This window comes from Narcine bancroftii, chromosome 6 (assembly GCF_036971445.1).
Source record: "Narcine bancroftii isolate sNarBan1 chromosome 6, sNarBan1.hap1, whole genome shotgun sequence".
Classification (NCBI taxonomy): domain Eukaryota; kingdom Metazoa; phylum Chordata; class Chondrichthyes; order Torpediniformes; family Narcinidae; genus Narcine; species Narcine bancroftii.
In genome coordinates, this window is record NC_091474.1 from 47,674,757 (window position 1) to 47,701,015 (window position 26,259).

Consider the following 26,259-nt stretch of genomic DNA (forward strand, 5'->3'; position numbering starts at 1 on the left):
AGTGGAGGGACGGGGGATGCCCAAGGCACTGCAGCATGTTTGTAGTATCGCAGAGCAGATGGCCAAACACGGTCCAAGGCCAGACCCGGCACATGGTACCAAGGTAGACGGTGAGGTGACAGCAGGGTGTGGGACAGAAAGTTGGCTCGGCCTTTGGCAGATGGAACTGAATCCTGACAGGTGCGAGGTGACGCAATGTGGGAAATCAAATAGGGTAGGATGTGTACAGGCACTGAGGGATGTTAACGAACAGAGGGATCCATTTCACAGGCCAGTGAAGAAGGCAGGTGACATGTTTGCCTTCACAGGATGGGGCATGGAATATCGGAGTTGGGGCTCGATGTTACAATGTTCTGGCCACACTTGGAGAACTGCGGGCATTTCTGGTCACCATGTTGGAGGGAGGTTGCGTGAAGAGGGTGCAGAGGGCATAAAACAAGAGAGGCTGCAGTCGCTGGGCAACTGGAGCAACAGACTAAGTGCTGGAGGAACTCAGAGGGTTGGGCAGCATCTGTGGAAGGCAGCAGTCAATGTTTCGGGCCAAAACCATCAACTGGCCAGAAGTCAATAAAATGGTGGGGAAGGGGAACATACAGGCTAGCAGGTGACAGATGAGTACGGGTAGGAGAGGGGGGTTGAGTAGTGAGAGGTGGAGGGGGGGAACAACTGGGAACAAAGCAGCTTAGGGGGAGAAGGAAAAAGAGGCAGGTGATTGAGCAAGATGCATTCTGACAGTTGAGGACAGTAGATGATAGAATAAAGGGAAGGAGGTGGGAAACTAGAGGAAGGAAGGTGTGAACGATGGGCAGGAGAAGGGAGAGAGGAAATGTATAGCGTGAGAGAACGGGAACGGGATTAGAGGTTAGAACAGAGCAACACACCTCGGGTTCAGCCCCACGAGATACTCACTGGTGATGGCGGCAAAGTGATGGAGCCCACAGCCAACTCGATCGACTCTCACCTGGGGAGTGAACTCGGAGCGGCCGAACAGTGTGGAAGGGATCTGCTCAGGTAGCCTGGACTCGGAAAGGTGACATCCTTTGCCCAGAATCCCAAAACCCCACACGTACACATCGCCCTCACCTGCACACAAAGGGACATCATTGGCAAAGCAGAGACGTGCACAGTCACTCACAACAAGACAGGCTTGGAGCCGGTGGGGGGGAAACAACCCGATTTGGTGGGGGGGGGGGGTGTGGTATGTGCGTGAGGGAACATCCTGATTGTGGGGGGGGGGGGGGAGTGGGCCTGGGGGAGCATCCTGAAGGGGGGGAAGGGGTTGGTGTGTGGGGGGGGGGGATGGGGAATATCCTAATTTTGGGGGGAGGGTGTGAGGGAACATCCAGATGGAGGTGGTGTGGGGAACATCCTGATGAGGGGGTAGAGGAGACATCCTGATGGGGGGCAGGGCATGACATCCTGATTTGGAGGGTGTGGGGGAACATCCTGATTTGGTGGGGGCTTAGCCCAAGTTCTGGGGTGGGGAAGGGCTTAGCCCGACGAATGGGGGGGTGGGAGTAAGGGCTCAGCCCAGCTCAGTCCCATTGAAGGGGCCCTACTCATGATACATCCCCTGACCTGGGGACAAGCTGTTGTCCAGGTGGGACATGAACGGTCAGCAAGCTGACCTATTCCAACAGATTCTGGGTTAACAAGGCCTTCTCACTCAGGAAGGACTGGAACAGACACTGAGAAACACCATGTCCCACACAGGGACCCTAGACAAAATGCCACGTTGCCCCATGTATGATGCCTATCTCACCGAGTCACTTCAGCTATAGAAGGGTGGGGTTCCCAGCCAATTGCCAGGATTCGGGAAGTTGAGTTATTGTGAGGGACAGGAGAAATGGTGAAAATGTCAGCACTGTGAGGATCTACGAGATGAGGAGTGGGACACGGCGCTCTCGCAAGGTCCTACTGCCCAGTCATGCTGGACCCAAGTAGGTTTGAATCAGCCTGTAGAAGAAGCTAGTGATGTATTGTTAACATCTTGAATCCAGAGAGTTCTGTGCCCAAGAAGGCGGCACCCTGGCTTGGCAGCAGTCCATGGGGCGGGTCAACACAAGGGCATCAGAGAGGACCTAACTAGGAAGGAGATCCCAACAGCAGACCAGCGAGGGGCTCAGAGGCTGAAGTACTCACACCAGACCATGGGTGGCTGGAGACTGGCTCGTGGGAACCAGGTAACAGGATTGGGGATGTGTGAGGGTGCTGATGGAGATGAGAGCTCCCAAAGGGCCTTGGGCGCTGACATCTTCCTGGCTGTACCGGGGGGTTCGGATCTGGGAGCTCAGGGTCAAGAGTGGAACAGACAGGAGGCCGTTTGGCTGCAGAGGTTGCAGAGCGCAGGAGGAGAATCCTTGGACACTTGGTCTGTGAAGGGACACTCTTTGACTTCTCCCTCTCTTTCTCTCTCATCAGTGGGGGGGGTGGGGTCAGGCTAGTGACATCTCTTTGGGTGCCTTTACAGTAGCCAAATGTTAAAGCATTTTGTGTATTTATTACAATAAAGGAATCTTGAAACTGGGCCTGTTTGCCTTGGAACAAAGGAGATTGAGAGGTGATCTTGCTGAGGTCGACAAGAACCTGAGGGGCAGAGATACGATGAATGGTGAGAGTCGGTTTCCTGGAGTGGGAGAATCTAAGATGAGATGACTGAACTACAAGGTGAAGGGGGTGGGATTTGGAATGGACGTGGGGGTCATTTGCTCATTCGGGGTGGGGGGGGGGGGGCAAAACGGGGACAGATGGAATGAGCTGCCAGACAAGGCAGAGGATGGAGGGACGTTAGCTTCCTTGGTGGATATCCCTATAGATGTGAAGGGATTGGAGGGGTCTGTGCTCAAAGTGAACGTGGGAGTGAAGTAGGAAGGCACGTTGTTCGGCGTGGACTTGTTGGACATGTGGGCTTATCTCAGTGTTGTGGGACTTTGTTCACTCTGAACCAGAGCCAGTTGTCACACTGGTCTGACTCTGTGATGTTCAGCCCATCCCTGATGCACAGTTCCATTTGTTGGAATTCAGGAAGATGTGAACGTGGAAGATATGGACACTTACAAAAGATGGCAACTTACAGTTGAGGATTGCAGCATGCGTCCCACCACACGCCGCCCACTTAATCCTTCCCACGCCTTCGAATGGGAGATGCCTCGGCACATTCACCTGCAAATTAAACTCTTGTCAAAATACAAAACACAATTGGGCTTTCAAATTAGGGGATGGGATTGGTTAGATTCTGTACTGTTTAAACCTAATGAAGCAGAGAACATAGACTGCTGCAAACCACGGAATAGATCGCAGGGGACGCGTGGGAGACCATCAGAAGTGCTGCTGGGGAAGACTGGTCAGCTTCAGTGTTAGACTGGAAATTAACCCCTTCAGACCTACAATCCCAATTATCTTACTCACAAATGAAAGATGCTGGAGAAGAAAATGGATTACCTGATGCTGCATCTGAACCAGAGAGAACTGCAGGGTTGCCGTGATCTGGTAAATACAGAAATGTGGATCCAGGACACCATTCCAGACTCAGTGCTCCAGATGGATGGCCTTATCTCCTTCAGGGCTGGCAGAGACACTGCTGCTTCTGGCAAGACTCGAGGAGGGGGACCATGCATTTACATCAACGAGAACTGGTGCATCAATGTCTCTGTTGTGAAGACCCTCTGCTCAGCAGAGATGAGTACCTCCTGGAGAAATGCAGAGCCTTCTACCCGCCCAGGGAATTCTCCGCCTCACCGATTGCCGCAGTTTTCATTCCACCTTTGGCTAATGAGGGTTAAGCCATGAAGGAGCTTTATGGTGCCATCTGTGAAGCCAAAACTTCCCACCCTGACGGTGCCATGATTGTTGCTGGAGACTTCAATCACACCAACCTGAAAACGGTCTTACCACGGTCTCAACCAGAGAACACCCTGGATCAGGTGTACACCAACATCCCTGGTGCATACACCTCACCCCTACTTTGGTTACTCAAATCACATATCAGTCCTGTTAACCTCGGCATACAGACCACTGGTAAAGCAAACTAGGTCAGTTTGCAGGGAGATCAGGACATGGCTGGGGAGGGGGGTGGGGTGTCACAGCAGCACTACAGAACTGCTTTGAGACCATGGACTGGGATCGTTTCAGAGAGGCAGTCACCTACAATGGTCATGTAAACATGTAGGAGATGAGCACAGTGACTAGCTACATCAACAAATGTATTGAGAATGCCACTGAGATCAAATGCTTCCCAACCAGGGCTAACCAGAAAACATGGTTGGATACAGAGCACTGGACACTTCTCAGAGTTCGTGACCCTGCCTTCAGGACAGGAGACAAGATGGCACTAAGATCAGCCAGGACTGAAATCTCCCGTGCAATCCGGAAGGCAAAGTGAGGGGGATGCACAGAAGATCCACAGAGACCTGTGTGACATGAGGCGCATGTGGCAAGGGATCAAGAGTATTACGGATCACAAATCAACCTTGCTAATTAAAGACAATGACACCTCCCTTCTGGACAGACACAGTTTGATGAGAACAGGATGATCCCAAAAAAAGCACTGTGTCCCCCTGATGAGCTGAGGTGAGGAGAACTCTATCCAGGTGAACCCACACAAGGCAGCAGGACCAGACAAAATACCTGGTCGGGTACTGAAGGACCAATTGATGGAGGTCTTCATGGACATCTTCAACAACTCAATGCAGCAGTCCATTGTTCCCGCAGGGTTCAAGACACCCATTATCATCCCAGTATCAGAGGGTGACAGTAACAGGCCTCAATGACTCCACCATTATGAAATGCTTAGAGCGCCTGCTGATGGAACACATCAAAGCACACTTCCCAGAGATGCCGGATCCATTTCAATTTGCCTATAGAAGTAATCCTTCCAGACGATGCTATAACTTTGTCACTTCATGCCATCCTGGCCCACCTGGAAAACGACACCTCATACACCAGGCTGTTGTTCATTGACTTCAGCTCAGCATTTAATACAATCATTCCCCAGAGGCTGGTGGTGAAGCTGTCCTAGCTGGGACTCAACACCTAGACTTCCTACTGGAAAGACCACAGTCTTTCCGGGTTGGTAGCAGAATGCCGAGCACTGTCATGCTGAGCATTAGCGCACCTCAGGGTTGTGTGCTCTGTTCACGCTCCTGCTCCTGACCCACGACTGCATCGCCAAATCCAGCTCCAACAGTGTCATCAAGTTTACAGATGCCACAACAATCGTCGGCCTCGTCAGCAACGATGAGTCGCACCACAGCGAAGAGGTAGAAAATCTCGTGAAATGGTACGAGAGTAAGAACCTGAGTCTCAAAATGGACAAGACAAAGGAGATGATTGTGAACTTCAGGAAGACCAGGAACAACCACCCTCCATTACACATCAAAAACTCTGGAGTGGAGAGCACCAAGTTCCTTAGAGTTCACTTAATTAGTGACCTACTGTGGACACTCAACATCTCCTCACTTGTCAGGAAGGAGTAACAGCAACTGCACCTCCTAAGAAGATTGATGTGGGCAAGGCTACCAGCCACCATTATGTCAACTTTCTATAGAAGCTCTAGCGAGAGTGTCCTGGCCAGCTGCATTATAGTGTGGTACGGTTGCTGCAGAGAAATGGATCAGAGGTCAATCCGCAATACCATAAGAGTGGCAGAGAGGATCACTAGAGTCTCCCTCCCCACCAACCATCGACATGATCTCCCATGATCATTTCTGAGGAGCATGCACAAAATCATTCAGAACCCTTTTCACCCTGTACACAGCATCAAGAAAGAGAAACAGGAGGATCAGAGCCAGCACCACCAGGCTGAGGAACAGCTTCTTCCCACAATTAGTGAGAATGCCGAACGACCAAAGGAAATACTCACACTAACCATCGGAGACTCTCATATGTACAAAACAGTATTTATTTGTATACATGAAATACTTGTCCTGTATATGGATTGTTTCTGTATGTGTGTTATGTCTGCGTGTTTTGCACCGAGGACTGGACAATGCTATTTTGTCGGGTTGTACTTGTATAATCAGATGACAATAAACTTGACTTGACTTAGAACTGACGGTTTGAAGTGTATAACAGGCAAGAGCCTGGATCAGTGCATGGAATGTTGTGCTGTGACCATTGGACACCGGGCTGGGAGTGGGCCAGGGTGGCACATCAATATTGCAGGATATTGCTGATTCAGCCAAGATAGAGAAAGCAGTAAAAGAGTGGGGGATGGGGCAGCATTACTGATTAAGGGGAATATCACAGGTGCACTCACAGAGGACTTTGTGGAGAGTTGATCCAGTGAGGTAACTTTGTTGAGGTGTATTAGATTTTGAAGGCTTAGAACGAGTGAAAAGCCTGGGACGACAATAGCAAATACCAGAGGACATTTGTTGAAGGTGAGTGGAGGAGAATTTAGGGGAGATGTCCAAGGTAAGTTTTTTTTTTGCACAGGGAATGGTGTTGGGGTGATGGTGGAGGCTGAACATTTAAAAGACTTTTAGAAAAGCACATGGATGTAAGAAAAATAGAGGGTTCTGGGTGTGAGGTAGGGAAGGATTAGATTGTTGTGGAGTAGGTTTACATAGGTCAGAACAACATCATGGGCTAAAGGGCTTGTACTGTAATGTGATGTTCTATAATCAGTATGATATCAGGATTATACCACAGGCCTCCCAACAGTCTGTGGGATCTAGAAGAACAGATATGCAGAAAGATCACAGAAAGATCCATGAACTGCAGGGTTGTCGTAGTGGGTGACTTTAGTTTCCTCAGTATTGAGCTCTTTCGAGCCAGAGACTTAAATTTTAAATTTAGACATAGAGCACAGTTACAGACCCTTTTGGCCCACAGGCCCGTGCCACCCAATTACAACTAATTAGCATACAACTCTGGTAAGTTTTGAAGGGTTGAAGGGTCAGAAGAAACCGGAGCACCCAGAGGAAACCCATGCAGGCACAGGGAGATCATACAAGCTCCTTACAGGCAGTGCCGGATTTGAACCCCGGTTACTGGCACTGTAACAGCGTTGCACTAACTGCTACACTAACCATGCCACTTACATGGGGCAGAACTGTTAAACACATCCAGAAGTATTACGTTGAAAGTCCAACCAGGATAAGTTGGGGAGGTTCATAATTAAACCTCATATTGGCAAATGAGCCCGGCCAGGTGATGTGAGTTTCAGTGGGGGAGCATTTAGGGAATAGCGATCATAATTGCATCTGTTTTAAAGTAACTATTGTCAACAGAGAAAGGTGCGAATATGAGGAAAGGCTAATCACAGGATTATTAGACAGGAAATGGGAACCCAGAGAGGAGCAGTTGATTGAGTGGATATCTACAGCTGCTTAGACCCTGTGAGGACTAATTAGGATAGAATAGTTTGGGCACCTTGAATAACAAAATTTTGTCAAAAAGAGAAAGGAAACTGAAGTAAGGTTCAGGACACTGAAATCAGATAGGACCCTTAAGGATAATAAAGGAAGTAGGAAAAACTTAAGGCAGGAGGGCTAAAGAAATGTCCTTAGAATTATGGAGAATCCAAGGCATACAGAATCCTCCATAATGTTTGGGACAATGGTACTTTTTTCCTTTATTTGCCCGTGCTCCAGTTTTAAATTTGTAATCAAACAGTTCACATGTAATTAAAGTGTACACTCCAGGTTTTATTCAGGGTTATTGATCTTCACTCTAACTGGAGCTAGCTTACCTGCATGCTGTCAGTAACAGTGGCAAGCTGCAGATACTCCGAGTTCCCCCAGCCAAATACATCGCCATCCTTGGATACAGCCAAACAGAAGTCTCCATATGTTGCTATTTGCACTATATCCACTCCAGCAATATCTCCCATCAGCCTGGTTGGTCTTGAGACCACACTGTTGTGTCCAAGACCTATGTAAAGAATTATCAGGGAAATGCTCAGCTGGTTTATGAAGAAAGAGCAAACTCAAACAACAAAGGCAAGAATTTATTTTTGACTAACACACTGGGCATCAGGATAGGAGGTTCAGAGGAGGAGTGAAAAACCACACTTGTTTGGGAAGGGAAGGTGTCGAGTCAGTGTGGTGAAGTGAGACTTGCAGATTATAATAAACACTGGGGCTATCTGCAGGGTGATAAAACAGAGACTGCACTTCCTGAGAAGACAGGAACAATTATGTCAACCTTCTATAGGAGCTCTACCAAGTTCGTTCTGGGCAGCTACATCACAGTGTGGTACGGTTGCTGCCAAGAAATGGATCGGAGGTCAATACACAGGACCATAAGAGTGGCAGCGAGGATCACTGGAGTCTCCCTCACCCCCATTAACATGATCTACCAGGATCGTTGCCTGAAGAGGGCTCACAAAATCATTAAGGATGCCTTCCACCCTGCACACAGCATCTTTTAGCTGCTCCCATCGGGAAAGAGGAACTTCTTCCCACGTGTAGTGAGAATGCTCAACCAAAGGAACTGCTCACACTAACCATCTGAGACTCATGTTTGTACAAAACAATATTTATTTTTATAGATTAAATACTTGTCCTGCATATGTATTGTTTGTCTGTAAGTGTGTTATGACTGGTTGTGTGTCTGCATGTAACCATATAACCATTTACGGAGCGGAAACAGGCCATGTTGGCCTTTCGAGTCCACACCGGTTCACTGATTTTGTGCGGCCTCTTCAGGCAATGGTCCTGGTACCATAAAATGTTTCTGAAAATTTGGCAACCATATTTAAATTTCATGGGAGCATAGTTATAATAAACTTGACTATTAGGGAGATACTTCTTCACCCAGAGGATGATGAGAGTGTGGAACAAGCTGGCAGTGAAGGTGATGAATTCAGGCTTGATTTCAACATTTAAGAAAAATGTGGATAGGCACAAGGATGGGAGGGGTATGAAGGGCTACTGCTTGGGTGCAGGCAGAATAATAGTTCAGCACAGGCTAAATGGGCCAAAAAACCTATTTCTATGCTGTAGTGTTCTGTGGTTCTTTGGCTCCAAACAGTTGTGGTCTTATCAGGATGGCATTAGAGGAAATAAAAGTTGCAGACAGCAATGGGTAGGGGTGACTTTACTCTGAATGTTGACTGGCCAAACAGAATCAGCAATGATCCTGTGGAGGTAGAATTCCTGGAGTGTGCAAAGGGTGGCTGTTTAGACCAGGTGAGCAGCCAGTGGGGGGACAGATTACCCAAGTACTGTGCAATGAGAAAGATTGAGTTAATAACCTTGAATGGTCCATTGGGTAAGAGAGGCAATAATACCCTAGAGCACACATGTCAAAATCAGGCCCGCGGGCCAAATTTGGCCCATGATATAATTATATTTGGCCCGCAAGATTATATCAAATATGTATTAGAGCTGGCCCGCTGGCCGCCGCGCCAGTATAGCGCATGGACAGTGAATACTACAAATCCCAGAATGCTTTGCAAATGCGTTGGCGCCGGCCCGTCAGCCCGCTAATCGCTCCCACCTCCTCTCTTTACTTTCATTAGCACCTGTGACCTGTCGCCTAACTCACATGTAATAAACCCCTGACGAAAAATGGCCAAACGAAAGTCACCTTTCAAGACAGGTGGGAGGCAGACTATATGTTCATCATTTTAAAAGACAAACCTGTTTGTCATTGAAGCAAGTTGTTAATTTTTTGACTTGTTGGCTTGTGGAAAAAAAAAATATTTAAAAGGAGCTTAAAGGCTATAGAGAAATATTATTTATTGAATATTTTATTTCTCATTTGTTAATGCTTCTTCTGGAAAGAGTTTAACAAAAACTATTATTAAACATTTATTTTAATAAGAAAAAGTTTAACATTACATATGTTGAAAGAAGAGAAAACATGCAGATGTTGTTGAAAATTTTCAATAAATATTTAGTTTGGCCCATGACTTAGTCCAAGTTTTTAATTTTGGCCCTCTGTGAATTTGAGTTTGACATCCCTGCCCTAGAGCTTCCAGTGCAGCACAGGAACTTGGCTTTGACTCATGAGTCTGTGCCGAACATGATGGCCAAAATGTTTGGGTGGAAAATTAAGATGATCAACCTGATATTACGATTCTAAATCAACAAACAGTGAAGGTGTGAAGATAGAGCTGAATCCAGTAGACTGGGGATCTCCATTCAGAGGAATGACAGAGAATGGGCAGGGGATAATATTGAAGGGACAAGTGCAAAATCCCCAAGGGTTGCACATTCCAGCACAGGGTGCAAGTACACAGGAGTGTGACCCAACACGGCTACCAGAATATGTCAAGGGTCGTGTCAGACCAAACGAGGAGCTGCATGATATTGCTGGTTCAGCAAAGGGCACAAGAACGGATGAAGGGAACACAAATGGAATACGAGAGTAAACTTGCAGGAAACATAAAAGTGCACTGTGAGATCTTCTATTGAGTGGCCAAGTTTAGGGCTCTGAAGTGAAATAGGAATTAACAGAGAGGAAATAGGCAGTGGCAGAGAATTTCAACAAACACGTTGGCTCAATCTTCAGAGAACCAAACATCTCATGAAGGTGAGGAAATAAAGGGACATGGTGCCAGGGAGAAAAATCACACTGGAGAAATTATGGAACTGGATACCCAGTAATCCCCAGGAGCTGATAGTTTGTGCCCCAGAGAACTAACTGCAAGAGGTGGCTGTGGAAATTGTGGGTGTGTGGGTTCTCATTTCCAGATGTCTATATCTTTTATCTTAGATAAAGAGACCAAACTGTACCTAATAATCAGCTGCTGGCTCATCAAGGAGCAATACAGCTTAAAACATCCCGATTTCTGTAATCAAGCACACTGTAATCATTTTCCCTTTGGACTGCTTGTTGTCCCCAGACATTGCCCTTCATAGTCTAGTGGTCAGACTTGCCTCCAACCCTATAGTATTCCACCAGATGCAGATATCCACAACTTCCTTCCAGGGACCTGCCACCTCGATCCAGATACCCACCACCTCCTTCGTGAAAAACATTACAGAACAGAAATAGACCCTTTGACCCTTCTAGTGTGTGCTGAACTATTTTCTGCCTTGTCCCACTGACCTGCACCTGGATATATCTCTCCATACCCATCCTATCCATGTACCGGTCCAAATTTTTCTTAAATATTACAATTGAATCCGCATTCACCACCTCAGCTGGCAGCTCATTCCACATTCCCACCACTCTCAGTGTGAAGAAATTCCCATTCATGTTCCCCCTCAACCTTTCTCCTTTCATTCTTATCCCATGTCCTCTGGTTGTATCTTAGGTAGGAAAAAGCTTACCAACATTTACTCTCTCTGTATCCCTCATAATTTTAAATACCTCTATCAAATCTCCCCTCATTCTTCTATGCTCCAGGTAATAAAGTACTAACCTGTCTGACTTATCCCAGTTCCTGAAGCCCAGGCAACCTCCTAGTAAATCTTTTCTGCACTCTTTCAATCTTATTGATATCTTTCCTGTAGTTAGGTGACTAAAACTACACACAGTACTCCAAATTTGGCTTCACCATTGTCTTATACAACTTTTCCATAACTCCTACACTCAATACTTTGATTTATGAAGGTCAAGATACCACAAGCTTTCTTTACAACCCTATCTGCCTACAATGCCACTTTCAGGGAATTATGTATCTGTATTCCCAGATCCTTCAGTTCTACTGCTCACTTCCCTCTGTGCCCTACCATTTACCATACATGTACTTTCTTGGTTTGTCCTTTCAAAATGTACACCTCACACTTGTCTGCATTAAATCCTATCTGCCATTTTTCAGCCCCTTTTTCCAGCTGGCTCAGATCCTTCTGCAAGCTTTAAATGTTTTCCTCACTGACAACAACTCCTCCAATCTTAGTGTCATCTGCAAACTTGCTGATCCAATTGACCACATTATCATCCAGATCATTGGCATAAATGACAAACAACAATGGTCTCAGCACCGATCCCTGAGCCACACCACTAGTCACAGGCCTCCAGTCTGAGAAGCAATCATGTACTATCTCTCTCTGGCTTCTCCCATCCAGCCACTGTCAATACAATTCACTTCTTTACCATGAATCCTAACATCTGAACTTTCCTGACTAACCTCCCATGAGGGACTTTGTCAAAAGCCCTACTAAAGTCCATGTAGATAACATCCACAACCTTTCCTTCATCAACTTTCCTGGTAATCTCCTCTAAAAACTTTAGAAGATTGGTTAAAGATGGCCTACCATACACAAAGCCATGCTGTCTACCCTTATCAATCCCTGAGTATGCAAATAATTGTATATCCACTCTCTCACTGGCCTATTGTTTTCTGATTATTTTTAGTCTTTTTTTAAACAATGGAACAACGTGAGCTACCTGCCAATCCTCCACCACCACACCCATGGCTATGGACATGTTAAATATATCTACCAGTGTCCCTGCAATTTCCACACTAGTCTCCCTCAAGGTCTGAGGGAATATCCTGGCAGACCCTGGGGATTTATTCATGCATATTTGCCTTAAGACAGCAATCTCCTCCCCCTTTTATATATATAATTTATATAATAATTTATATATATATTTTATATAATAGGTTCCATGTCCCAACTAGTAAAGCACAAAAATCTGTAGATACCATGGTTGAAGTAAAAATACACAATGCTGGAGAAAACTCAGCAGGTCAAACAGTGTCCTTCATATAGCAAAGGTAAAAATAAATAAACGACATTTCGGGCTTGATATAAGGGCTCAGGCCCATAATGTCAGTTATGTATTTTTTACCTTTGCCATATAAAGGACGCTGTTTGACCTGCTGTGTTTTTTCAGCATTGTGTATTTTTCCATGTCATCACTGCGAGTTTGCCTTACTTCCCTAGACTCTGTGCCAGTTTCCTGACTAAATACTGGTTCCAAAAACTCATTTAGGATCTCCCCCATCTCTTTTGACTCCATACATAAGTTACCACTCTAATCTTAAAGAGGACTAACTTTGTCCTTTTACTCTAAATATACCTGCAGAAATCCTTAGGATTTTCCTTCAGCTCGTCTGTCATAAGAAACTCATGCGCTCCTAATTTCCCTCTTTCTTTCTATGCTTCTCAAGTACCTCGTTTGATCCTTGTGGCCTTTACCTGTTGTACACCTCTCCCTTCTTCTTCTTAATTACATCCCCAATATCCTTTGAAAACCAAGGTTCCCTACTTGAAGGCCTCCCACTCACAATGCACATCCTTGCCAGAAAGCAACCAGAAATCCTTTCTCTTTTCCGCAAAATTTGTTTTTTTATCCAATTTAGAATCTCAACCCGAGGACCAGACCTCTCCTTATCTTGAAACTAATGGCATAATGATCACTGTACCCAAAATGTTTCCCTAAACACACTTCCATCGCCTGTCCTGTCTCGTTCTCTAAAAGGAGATCCAGTAGTGCACTCTGCCTAGTTGGTACTTTTATCTATTAATTTAACTTAAAACATCAGGAGAAGAGCGCAGGGTAACAGTTAAGAGGTCACGGGTGGATACAGGGGAGAGGGGAAAAGACAAAGAAGCTGAGAAATGATGGAGAAGAGGGCCAAGAAGGGAAGCTCTCTGATAGGAGAAGGAAGGAAAGGAAGAGGGTTTGGAGCTGAGGGAAAGGAGACAGAGGGATAAGGAAAGGGGGTAAAGGGAAATTAGAGATGCTGATATTGATGACATCTAGATGGAGGCTGTCGAGATGGAATACAAGGTATTGCTCCTCCTATTCGCGAGTGTCCTCAGTTTGGAAGTACGAGGCCATTGGCAGACATGTCTGTGTGGGAATGGCTGGCTACTGGGAGGTCCTTGCTGTTGCAGTGGATGGAGTGAAGGTGCTCAACTTAACGTCCTCCTTATCTGTGGCCAGACCCCCCCCCCCCCCCTTCAATGTAGAGGAGTCCTCAAGGGGAGCACTGGATGCAGTAGATATCCCCTGTAGATTCACGTGAAGTGCTGCTTGGAAAGACTGTTTGGGGCCCTGAAAAGGGAGGAGGTGCACAGCCTTTAAGGAAAGCAGAAACAAGGGAAGATGTGGGATCAGACTGAAGGTGGCGGAGGAGTGGGAGGTGAGGTTGAGGTGAGGTTGGGGGGGGTAAATGGGGTTTTGTTGCTTTCATTTACAAGCAAGCAGTCCTGACATCAGGTGCTGTGTAGGTGGAGTTTGCACGCTCTCTCTGACCATGTAGGCTTCCTCCAAGAGCTCTGCTTTCCTTCTAAACATGTGCAAGACGGTGGATTAATTAGTTGCTGTAAATCAGTACCTCCAGAATATGTGGGAGTGTTGATGGGTATCGTGGGACGATGAGTGATGGATTGGGAGAATGGAATTGAGTGATAAAGGATGAGAGGTCCCTCAAAAGAGATATGCAAGATTATGAGGGGCTATATAGATAGGGTGGATAGCCAGTACCTTTTATGCAGGGGGACATTAGAAATAGCAGAGAACATTGGTTTAACATGTGTGGAGGAGTATTTAGGGGAGTTGTCAGAGGTGCCTGTAATGCACTGCTGAGGGTAGTGGTGGAGGCTGAAACAATAGGAACATTCAGGACTCAGACAGGCACATGGATAAAGAGATGGGTGTGAGGATGGGACGGATTAGACTGTTGTTGAGTAGGATGGCACAACATGGGCTGAAGGGCCTGTACCTTGCTGGAATGCTCGATGATAATTGCTTTGGGGAGCTAATAAAACCTCATTGGGCCAAACAGCAGAATATAGTCAGAAAATATTACAAGGTGATAAACTCAATCCTGCAAGAAGCAGTTCCACTAGGAACCCCCACCTGTTTGTCCGTCAACTCCCCATCCACAGGAGTACACCTCGCCCTTGTCTGTTCTGAAGAGGCTGTGATCCTGCCCACAAGCAACCTGTGAATCAGACAGCACAAAGTGCAATGATTTACCCACAACACAGACAAAGTGCACCCCATGATCCAGCTCCAAGAATCAACTTTACAACTCATCTCTCCGCTAGTCAGACTGACTGTTGGTTCTGAGTATTCCACCTGTTACTGGACAATTTGGTCCAAATGAGGCAAGACCCTGCTAATAGAACATCAAACACTTCCACGCAGTACAGGCTCGTCGGCCCTCGATGTTGTGCCGACCTATATATTCCTTAAAAAATGACTAAGCCCGCCATCCATGTGTCTGTCTAAGGGTCTCTTAAATCCCCTGAATGTTTCAGCCCCTACCACCATTCCAAGTCACCATGAACAAGTCACAAAATTCTATGTTTTGCAACAGTGTCACAGTGAAAACATATATATATATATATATATACCACCTCACCACAAATAAATCAATCAAAATAGGGCACAAAAACTCAAAGTATGGCAGTGTGAGGAATGGGTGGGAAAAACACCACCTCACCACAAATAAATCAATCAAAATAGGGCACAAAAACTCAAAGTATGGCAGTGTGAGGAATGGGTGGGAAAAACACCACCTCACCACAAATAAATCAATCAAAATAGGGCACAAAAACTCAAAGTATGGCAGTGTGAGGAATGGGTGGGAAAAACACCACATCACCACAAATAAATCAATCAAAATAGGGCACAAAAACTCAAAGTATGGCAGTGTGAGGAATGGGTGGGAAAAACACCACCTCACCACAAATAAATCAATCAAAATAGGGCACAAAAACTCAAAGTATGGCAGTGTGAGGAATGGGTGGGAAAAACACCACCTCACCACAAATAAATCAATCAAAATAGGGCACAAAAACTCAAAGTATGGCAGTGTGAGGAATGGGTGGGAAAAACCTGACAAGTTGACGATGCCACTGTAAATTCCTTTCATTATATTATAGAGAAACAAAGATTTTAAACGTTACCTCAGTCACTCTGCTATCCACACCTTCAATGCGGTGAATAATTTGGCTGCCTCTGGAAAATTGTAAAAAGATATTAAATTAATCCAAGCCACTGGGCAAGAACAGCGATGATTGTTCCCTCCGGTTCTGGTGTTGTCTGCTCAGGTGGCAGTGGTCAGAGATGCATACAGGAGATGGCAGGCGCTCGGATCTGAAGGCAAACACACTCTGCTGGAGGAACTCAGTGGGTTGACTTGGTGACTGTGGGAGAAATGGAATAGTCAAAGTGACGAGATAAACGTTGGCCAAGGCAGGCATGGTTGGCGTAGTGGTTAGTGCAGCATTGTAACAGCACCAGGGACCATGACTGGGTTCAAATCCCGTGCTGACTGTAAGGAGTTTGTATGTTCTCCCCATGTCTGTGTGGTAGGTCAATTAGGTGTATTTGGGCAAGTGGACCGAAAGGGCCTGTTACTGTATTGTATGCCTAAATTGAAATTTCTTTTTAAAAATTAAATTTCAAAAAAAAATGTATTTCTCCCACTGATGCTATTTACCCACTGAGTGCATTTTCAGTCAATGCAGGAAAGGATATCACCCTGCACATGCTCTCGGCAGTTGAACATTCGATATTTCATCATCAGAAAATATTCAGTGAGTACAGGTCAGTCTCAGGGAACAGATCCTTCTAATTACATGAAGGTCAAGAGAATGCTGGTCCATCACCAACAGCAGGGGAACATCCCTGGGATCCCTGCAGTAGACCACCAGCAATGCAATGGAGCTAAAAAATCAAGGAACTGCATGAAGGCTCTGTAGATGACAAATGACATGACCACTTGCCCATTTCCCCCAATACCCTTAGCACACTGAGTTTTCACCACTTTGGGAGAGAAAGCAGGAGGGTGGAGTATTGTTTAAATGAGAGTCTGGTAATTGTTGATTTACAAAGCAATTTGATCCTTGGGTGTCAGTCACTGTTGGCCTTCAATGTGAGCTCAAGGGTAAAGATGTCACAGCACAACGCTTCATGACTTTGATCAGATCACACTTGAACTGTTCAGTGCACGTTGGGTGAAGATGCTTGTCACAGGGAGGGGGCGATGAAGCTCATCAGGCTATTCTGTATTCGAGGAGTGATTAGGTTAACTAGACCTGCGTCCACTGGTTAGAACGAGAGGGGATCACTGTCCAACTCATTTTTTTGACTTGTGAGAACAGGCGCAGTCAACCTGACACGATGGCAGTGAACACAATCCTTCTAAGTATAGGGAGAAGACATGAGCTGGGGCCCATTGCAGGCTTGAAGTTGCATTCCTTTGTGTTCTTTGACTGGCACAGTGTCTGGGAGATTGTGAATGTTTAATACTAGTGAAAAGGTTAGACTGAATACACAGGGTTCACAGCATCACATCAGTAGATAATTTTACTGGAGAAAATTGCAGGGAAGAGCCAAAGGTCAATCAAGGATAATAACAGCAGGTAATAACCTGAATACGCCTGGGATTGTCTGATCTTGGAAGCTAAGCAGGCTCAGCCCTGGTCAGTACTTGGAGGTGAGACCGCCAGGAACATCAGGTTTCTGGGAGGGGCGCTGGACAAAGTGGCGACTCTCTGTCGGCCTTACGGTAGACAAGGTTAAAGAATTTCATGTACGTTACATTCTAAATGTAGCATTACATGTCCATAATGGAATCTTTATTTTTTAAAAATTTTCACACTATGAACCATATTGACCAAAATGCACATAAACATTTCCCTCTTGAATATACAGTGTCATTTTCTCCCCTTTTGCCCCCTTCCCTTCCCACCCCCTCCCCACCCACTCAACGCTCAACACATGATACATTAAACCCATTAAACAATGTCATCACACAATGAAAATAAACAAGAAAATTGTGTCATCTACTTTTAGACACTGGGTCAGTTCATTTAGTCTTCTTCTCCTTCTGTCATTTTAGGTGGTGGAGGTCCGCAGTAGGACTTCTCTGTTGTGTTCCATGTACGGTTCCCAAATTTGTTCAAATACTGTGATGTTATTTCTTAAATTATATGTTATTTTTTCCAATGGAATATATTTATTCATTTCTATGTACCATTGCTGTATTCTCAGGCTATCTTCTGATTTCCAGGTTGACATAATACATTTTTTTGCTACAGCTAAGGCTATCATAATAAATCTTTTTTGTGCTCCATCCAAATCGAGTCCATGTTCTTTACTTCTTAAATTACTTAGAAGAAAGATCTCTGCATTTTTTGGTGTGTTGCTTTTTGTGATTTTATTTAATACCTGATTTAGATCTTCCCAAAACTTTTCCACTTTCTCACATGCCCAAATTGCACGTACTGTTGTTCCCGTTTCCTCCTTACAGCGAAAACATCTATCTGATACTGTTGGGTCCCATTTATTTAATTTTTGGGGCGTGGGGTGTATAGCCTGTGAAATCAATTATATTGTATCATGCGTAACCTCGTGTTTATTGAATTTCTCATAGTTCTGGAGCATAGCTTTTCCCATGTTTCATTCTTTATGTTTAGATCTTGTTCCCACTTTTGTTTGGGTTTACAGCTTATTTCCTCGTTCTCTTTCTCTTGCAGTTTGATGTACATGTTTGTTATAAATCTTTTAATTATCATTGTGTCTGTAATCACATATTCAAAACTGCTTCCTTCTGGTAACCTCAGCCTGCTTCCTAATTTGTCCTTCAAGTAGGTTTTCAGTTATTAAAAAAAAAAAAAAAAAAAAAAAAAAAGTAGGTTTTCAGTTGGTGGTATGCAAACATTGTACCGTGAGTTATACCATATTTCTCCTTTATTTGTTCAAAAGATAATAATTTATTTCCCGAAAAACAATTTTCTATTCTTTTGATCCCTTTTCTCTCCCATTCTCTAAAGGAAAGGTTATCTATTGTGAAGGGGATTAGTTAATTTTGCGTCAATATTAATTTTGGTAGTTGATAATTTGTTTTTTCCCTTTCTACGTGAATCTTCTTCCAAATGTTGAGCAGATTTTGCAGTACTGGTGAATTCCCCTGTTGCACCAGCTTTTCATCCCACTTATATAGTATATGTTCAGGTACCTTCTCCCCTATTTTATCTAGCTCTAATCTGGTCCAATCTGCTTTTTCCCTTGTTTGATAAAAGTCTGATAGGTATCTTAATTGTGCTGCTCTATTATAATTCTTAAAGTTTGGTAGCTGTAAGCCCCCTTGTTTGTACCATTCTGTTAATTTATCTAGCGGTATCCTTGGTTTCCCCCTTTCCATAAGAATTTCCTTATTATTTTCTTTAGCTCCTTGAAGAATTTCTCTGTTAGGTGAATTGGTAACGATTGAAATCGGTATTGTATCCTTGGGAAGAGAATCTTTATCTTTAAGCATGGATTTGTTCAGGAGTTCCACCTGGCTAACTTGACCAACTGCTGAGGAGAGTTGATAAGGAAAATGCATCTGATTTTAATGTGGTATTTGTCCAAGTCCCACGAGCAGATATTGGATCAGGAAAGTAAAAGTCTACAGGATTAAAGGGAATGTGACAAGGTGGATTATACAACTGCTCTAAGCATAATGGTCAACAAGAGCACTGAAGTATAGGGCACTTGTAGATGACATGAACTGCAATGCAACAACCATGATTCAGATATTTACCTTTGATACCAAACCTGGCTGAGCAGTTGATAGTGAGGAACAGGCTCTTAGCTCAGGGAATGTATCGCTGCTTTGGTGAGGGGGGTACAAAGAGTCAAATGAATTTAATCCAGGAATGTGTGAGCTAATTCAGAGTAGATAAACATGACAGTGAAAGGTATGACATGTGACAGCAGACCAGGAAGTGCAGAGGGATCGAGGAGTGTATGATCACACAGAATCAGAGAAATCAGGAGCAGGCCATTCAGCCCCTCAAGTTTAGACCATTCAGTAAAATGATGGCTGATCACGTGACCTCTTTACCCTACTCCTGCTTTATCCCCAGATCACTTTAGCCACAGTGAGCACATCCAACTCCCTTTTGAACAAATCTAATGAACTTGTATCAACAAGTTTCTCTGGTAGAGAATTCCACAAGTTGACAACTCTGAGTTTTTTTTAAATTTTTTATTTTTCACACCATAAATCACATTAGCCATGATATACACTATTTCTTTTTCACACATATACAGTGACTTTTTCTCCCCCCCCCCTCCCTCCTCCCAAGCCACCCCCCCACCCCCCCCTCTCATCCATTTTAGGTATACAATCTAGGTTGCATTAAGCCAGTCAGACAATGTTGTCATTCAACAAAAATACACCAGAAATTCTACTGAGTCCATTCTTTTCTTTCCTTCTCCTTCCATCAACTTAGGTAATGTTTGTCCCCGGTAGGTTTTCGCTATTGTATTTAATGTAAGGCTCCCATACTTGTTCGAATATTTCAATATTATTTCTTAACCTATATGTTATTTTTTCTAATGGAATACATTTATTCATTTAAATTTAGTAGTTTCTTCCTTTTAATTTGGTTATGTATTCCATTAATATTTAAAGTCATATAGTTCAGCGTAGCCCTTTTATATTTTGTTTATCTTCTCTTTCCGTTTTTCCATCATTACCTTTCCTCCTTTTCCATTTCTGTTTTCTTATTTTCAACTCTTTATAAGACAACATTCCTACAACATCCAACATTTTCCTTATTCTCCTATTTCTATCTTATTTATCCCCAATCTCCCCTTCCCCTCCTGAGTTGTCCTTTATCCCTTGTCGGACAACCACATCTCCCCTCTCCATTTGGATTTGCGAATCCACTCGCAAGCGTCAACTGATTTTGCAGTGACCGCTATTTCCCCCCACCCCGCCCCCCCCAGAAAAGATTTCACTTTTCATATGTCACAAAGGTCACTCTTTTAATTCCCTCCTTATTCTCTCTATTCCATTACCTTCCCTTATTTATTCTTGTCTATACTATCTATATTTTCCTCTAAGTACAGATACATTCACGTATGCACATTGTCTCTATTCACTCTTATACCTCTTTACCCGCATACATATCAATCGTGATCATTTTTACTCTCATTACCCGTCTTCATCCCTCAGTCTATTTTTGTCTTTACCCACATACATATCAATCGTGATCATTTTTACTCTCATTACCCGTCTTCCTCCCTCAGTCTATTTTTGTAATTGTTCTGCAAACTTTCGTGCTTCTTCTGGATCCGAGAATAGTCTGTTTTGTTGTCCTGGAATAAATATTTTCAATACCGCTGGATGCTTTAGTATAAATTTATACCCTTTCTTCCATAAAATCGCCTTTGCTGTATTGAACTCTTTTCTCTTCTTTAGGAGTTCAAAACTTATATCTGGATAAATGAAGATTTTTTGCCCTTTATACTCCAGTGGTTTGTTGCCCTCTCTTACTTTTTCCATTGTCTTCTCCAGTACCTTTTCTCTTGTAGTATATCTTAGGAATTTTACTACAATAGATCTTGGTTTTTGTTGTGGTTGTGGTTTAGAGGCCAATACTCTATGTGCCCTTTCTATTTCCATTTCTTGCTGTAGTTCTGGACATCCTAGAGTCTTAGGGATCCACTCTTTTATAAACTCCCTCATATTCTTGCCTTCTTCATCTTCCTTAAGGCCCACTAACTTTATGTTATTTCTTCTGTTATAATTTTCCATTGTATCTATTTTTTGAGCTAGTATTTCTTGTGTCTCTTTAGTTTTTTTATTAGATTCCTCCAATTTCTTTTTTAAGTCTTCTACCTCCATTTCTGCTGCTACTGCCCGCTCTTCCATCTTGTCCATTTTCTTTCCCATTTCTGTTAAGGTCATCTCTATTTTATTCATTTTCTCTTCTGTGTTGTTTATTCTTTTTCTTAAATCATTAAATTCCTGTGTTTGCCATTCTTTAAATGAATCCATGTATCCTTTAATAAGAGAAAGTACCTTCTTTATCTTGCCTTTCTTTTCTTCTTCTATTTCACTGTACTCTTCCTCTTCCTCTTCTTCTTCCTCTGGGTTGGCCATCTGTTGTTTCTTTGTTGCCCTTTCCTTCTCTTCTTTCTTGTTTCCATTGTCTTCTGTGGTCTCTTCTTGCTGCAGGTGTTCTGCAGCTGTCATTGCCGGCTGTGGAGATCGACTCCCCAGCTGGTCCCCCCCTCCCGTCGGTGTGTTTTTTTTCATGCGCGGTTGCGCACTTTTACTCGGCTCAGCGAGCCATTTTTGTAGTCCATTATTTACCGACCTGAGTGAGCGGGTTTCTCTCTCCGCAGCAGGCCTCTTCGGACAGGTAAGGCCTTCACCTTTTTCCTCCTTTGTCTTCTCTTCCTCTCTTCTTACCGTTGCTTTCGATTTTTCTTTTTTTGTCGCCATCTTCTTTCCACCTTTATACTCACTTTTCTGAAACTTTTATTTCTGTGCCTTTGTGTTTTCCTTTGTTTTTCCCGACTTTTCTGGAGAGGGCTGGAGTTCACCGTCCGGCCACTACTCCATCACGTGACTCCTCCCTCGACAACTCTCTGAGTGAAGACATTTCTCCTTATCGGTTTCGCCCTTCTCCTCGGTTGTGACCCCTGGACTTTGCCAACATTGAGAACATTCTTCCTGCATCTAAACTGTCCAATCCTGTCACAGTTTTATATGTTTAAGTAAGATCCCCTCTCATCCTTCCAAATTCGAGTGAGTATAATCCTGGTTTCTCCATTTCTTCATCTGTCATTCTTGCCTTCCCAGGAATCAGTCTGGTGAATCTTCTCTGCACCCCCTCAATATCACCACCATTCCATTCATGCCACCTCCTCTCTCACCACCTTTTCAAACAGTCCTTCCAGGTGAAGCAACACTTCACATGAATTTGTAGGGGTCATCTACTGCATCCAGTGCTCCCAATGTGGCCTCGTCTACATCAGAGTGACTGGACGCAGTCAGGGAGATCGCTTTGTTGAGCACCTTCTGGAAGAGAGCTCAATTATCTGAATCGCTTCCTCCTGCATCAGCTCCTTAGCACTATCTTTCTGTTGCTTGGCCTCACTAGCACGAGGCATAGGTAGTAATCACAACCCTTGAATTCCTGCATATTCACTCATGAACTCAGGACTATATCTCCCTGCCTGCCTACAGCACTGGTACCAATATGGACCATGACCTCCCTCCCCTCTCAGAATGTCCTGTACCCATTCAGACATCCTGGACCCTGGCATCAGGGTGGCAACGCATCATCCTGGAGACCCCCTTGCAGCCACAGAAACACCTATCAATGCCTCTGACCATGGAGTCTCCAACCACTATCATTTTATCTGACTTCACCCTTTCCTGTTGAACCTTAGAACCAGACTTGAGCATTACTGTCACCTCCCAGCATTATCAAAGTTGCGTACTTGTTACTGAGGAGAATGGCCACAGGGTAACCCAGTACTTGCTACTTTCTCCCTTTACTTTTGCTGGTAGTCACCCAACTGCTTGCAGCCTGTACCTTGGGTGTGACCAGATCATTAGAGCTGTAGTCTATAACTTTCTCTGCCACTCAGATAATCCTGAGATATCCAACTCCAGCTCAAGTTCCAGCTTTTTAAAATTTAAATTTAGACATACAACACTGTTACAGGCCCATGAAGCCATGCTGCCTAACTACACCCATTTGACCAACAACCCTCATTATGTTTTGAAGGGCAAGAGGAAACTGTAGCCCCCAGGGAAAACCCATGCAAACTCGGGTTTGCGGGATTTGAACCCCGGTCCCAATCATCAGCGCTGTGAAGGCGTGGCGTTAACTGCTCTGTCAACCATGTCGTCCCCAACTGAACTCCTTGATCACATTCAGTTAGGAGTTGTTTTCAGGTGAACTACCAGCAATGTGCAGTTTTGGTTGCCAAATTACTGAGAAGCGCGAGTGTGGAATGAGCTGCCGTCTGACACCTTGCTGGAGGCTATGTGGAATTGGGGAAATACCCTGGCAGCTCATTTCTTGACCCACAACTCTTCTGAATGGCTCCTTTTCTCCCCAAAGCAGCCACATTAGCTGACGACTGTCTCCGAATCGAAGGCCACTTACCTGTAAACCTCTCTGTCCACAATGCGCCTCCCACACTGTCCATGCACATTGTTTCCCATGCTGAACACTGCAAAAATAAAACCTCCCTGATGTGACAGCTCCAAAGCCAGCTTCAAAATCTTCAGCAATAGCATCCAGCATCCAAGATGTGGCAAAGTGGTGGGGGGTGGGAGGTGGGGAGAGAAGCTGGGATAACACCAAGACGGGTCATAATGGTGCCCATCTGTGAAACCTTCGCAATTCAATCCATCCACACCTCACCCAGTCTGACAACACCTCTCCCGCTCACCATTTGCAATGGAACCCCCAAACCCCCACCCTGCCCATCACTCAGGTCCTGTTCTCCAAGATGCCTACTGCCACTGAACTCAGCTGCTGAGCACGCAGGAGATGAGAGCACACCGTGGCACCAGAGCGGGTCCCTGCTCGGAACCCGTCCAATATGGGGCAATCCTTCCTGGGGCTCCACTGGAAGGGGTGAGGGAGAAGCCAAGAGGGGTATTCCCTGAATAACATCATTTTGAGAAATTCTGTCCCCTTACTGATGATTAATTCTTCTATTTAACAAACAAGTCTACAGAAACTGAATCCCAAACAAAATTACCAGCCCAAGGTTTATGTGGAAAAACCAGTAAATATGGGAACTTTTGGGATGATGCAGAGAACAGAGCTAAACATGCTTGAATGTAAAAAATTATGCAGACCTCCCTCTCTATCCGTCAGCACCAGAGAGTGTGCTCTCCCACATGACACCTGCAGTACTCGTGTCTCCTGAGGCTTGTCCAGAGGCAACGGGACTGCGGAAGGTTCCAGGATGTAGTCGTAACCCTTCGCTGAAAGAGGAAAAATGAAATTAATAACTGGCAGCTCTAATTGCTGGGGGGAGGGTTGGGGGGAGAGACATAGTGCTGTAAATCAAGGCCCCTTCATCAGATCTGTTAAAGCAAAATACCAGTGTTCTCAAGTTCAGAGTGGGGTGGAGAGAATAGTGGGAAAGCCCATGACAGAGTGCAGGTCCAATCTAGCAGAGGAGAAAATACAAAAATCTGGGGAGTGGGTTTTAGCCGAGGTTTATAAATTCAGTGTCAGGCCCAGACTGTTCAGGGGAGCTTATTCAGGTGAACAATTGGGGTGAACACAGATAGTGGTCGGTCCAAGTGAGGCTGAGCTGGCATTACACTGAGAGGCAAGAGGCTCAGGGGCAGTCCAGGGGACTAGCCAAACACCCCACAGGGCCACTTCATCTGCACCCGGTTTCTCCAGTATAAACACCTTGTCAACAGGTTTTGTCATACACACAAGAACAATGTACAGATGCACTAAAATTCTTACTTGCTGCAGCCACACCAACAAAAATAATTAACATTAAACACCACAGGATGCCATAAAAAGAGATAGTAATGGAGTTCCACAGGGACCAGTTCTGGGACCCCTACTCTTTGTGTTCTTCATAAATGACCTGGATGAAGAACCAGAAGGATGGATGAGTAAGTTTACAGATGATTCGAAGGCTGGAGGAGTTGAGAATAGAGCTGAAGATTGTCGTAGGTTACAAAAGGATATAGACAGGATGCAGAGTTGGGTGGAAAAGTGGCAGACGGAGTTCAAACTGGTTAAGTGTGAGGTGATTCATTCTGGAAGGTCAAACCAGAAGGCTGAGTTCAGGGTTAATCGTCGGTTACTTAAGACTGTGGAGGAACAGCTTTTTTTTTTAAAAAAAAAACACAAGAGTTGTGGGTGCCTGAATGCCTTGCCAGGAGTGGAGGAGGAGGCTGAAACAATAGAGGCATTTAAAAGACTCTGAGACAGGCACATGGATGGAAGGAAAAGAGAGGTTTAGATTTATTTGGTAGGAACATATAGGTCAGCACAACATGGAGCTAAAACTAAAACCCAGGCCATTTACCTCACTCCCCAGATGTTCTGTGTTCTAAACATAAAAGGATAGAAAAATATTCACAGTTGCAAATCCAAACATTGCTCAAGGTCATCACGCAGGTTGATAGAATAGTTAAGAAAGCCTATGGGATGCTGGGCTTCATTAGTTGGGGTATTGAGTTCAAGAGTCGAGAGATCTTGTTGCAACTCTACAAGTTTCTGGTGATTAGAATATTGTGTTCAGTTCTGGTCTTAATAGAGGTCTACATAATTCTCAGAGGCATAGATAAGATAGGCAGCCAGCACCTTTTTCCCAGGGCAAAAATAGCAAACTCCAGGGGTCATCTCTATAAAGTGAAGGGAGGGAAATTTAGGGGAGACATCAGGGGTAAGCTTTTTTTTAAAAAAACACAGTTGTGGGAGTCTGGAATGCCTTGCCAGGGGTGGGGGAAGAGGATGAAATAATAGGGGCATTTAAAATAATAGACAGGCACATGGATGCAAGGAAAAGAGAGGTTTAGATTTTATTTGGTAGGAACATATAGGTCACAACAACATGGAGGGCCGAAGGGCTGCAAACCTCAGCTAAAATTTACAAACTTCAACTAAAACCCAA

At 44.6% G+C, this 26,259-nt stretch overlaps 1 protein-coding gene across 2 annotated transcripts in view; it reads right to left on the reverse strand.

Annotated features, from left to right (window-relative positions):
• rcc1l (RCC1 like) overlaps window positions 1–26,259 on the reverse strand; it is a 51,616-nt gene that overhangs the window by 1,296 nt on the left and 24,061 nt on the right. For both annotated transcript variants that reach the window (XM_069884900.1, XM_069884899.1), the window contains exons 3-9: window positions 24,470–24,598; window positions 23,766–23,832; window positions 15,765–15,816; window positions 14,710–14,794; window positions 7,694–7,875; window positions 3,075–3,162; window positions 910–1,083 (exon numbers count right to left, since the gene is read on the reverse strand). In XM_069884900.1, coding sequence (XP_069741001.1) covers window positions 910–1,083; window positions 3,075–3,162; window positions 7,694–7,875; window positions 14,710–14,794; window positions 15,765–15,816; window positions 23,766–23,832; window positions 24,470–24,598 — 777 coding nt within the window. The remainder of the gene's footprint in view (window positions 1–909; window positions 1,084–3,074; window positions 3,163–7,693; window positions 7,876–14,709; window positions 14,795–15,764; window positions 15,817–23,765; window positions 23,833–24,469; window positions 24,599–26,259) is intronic.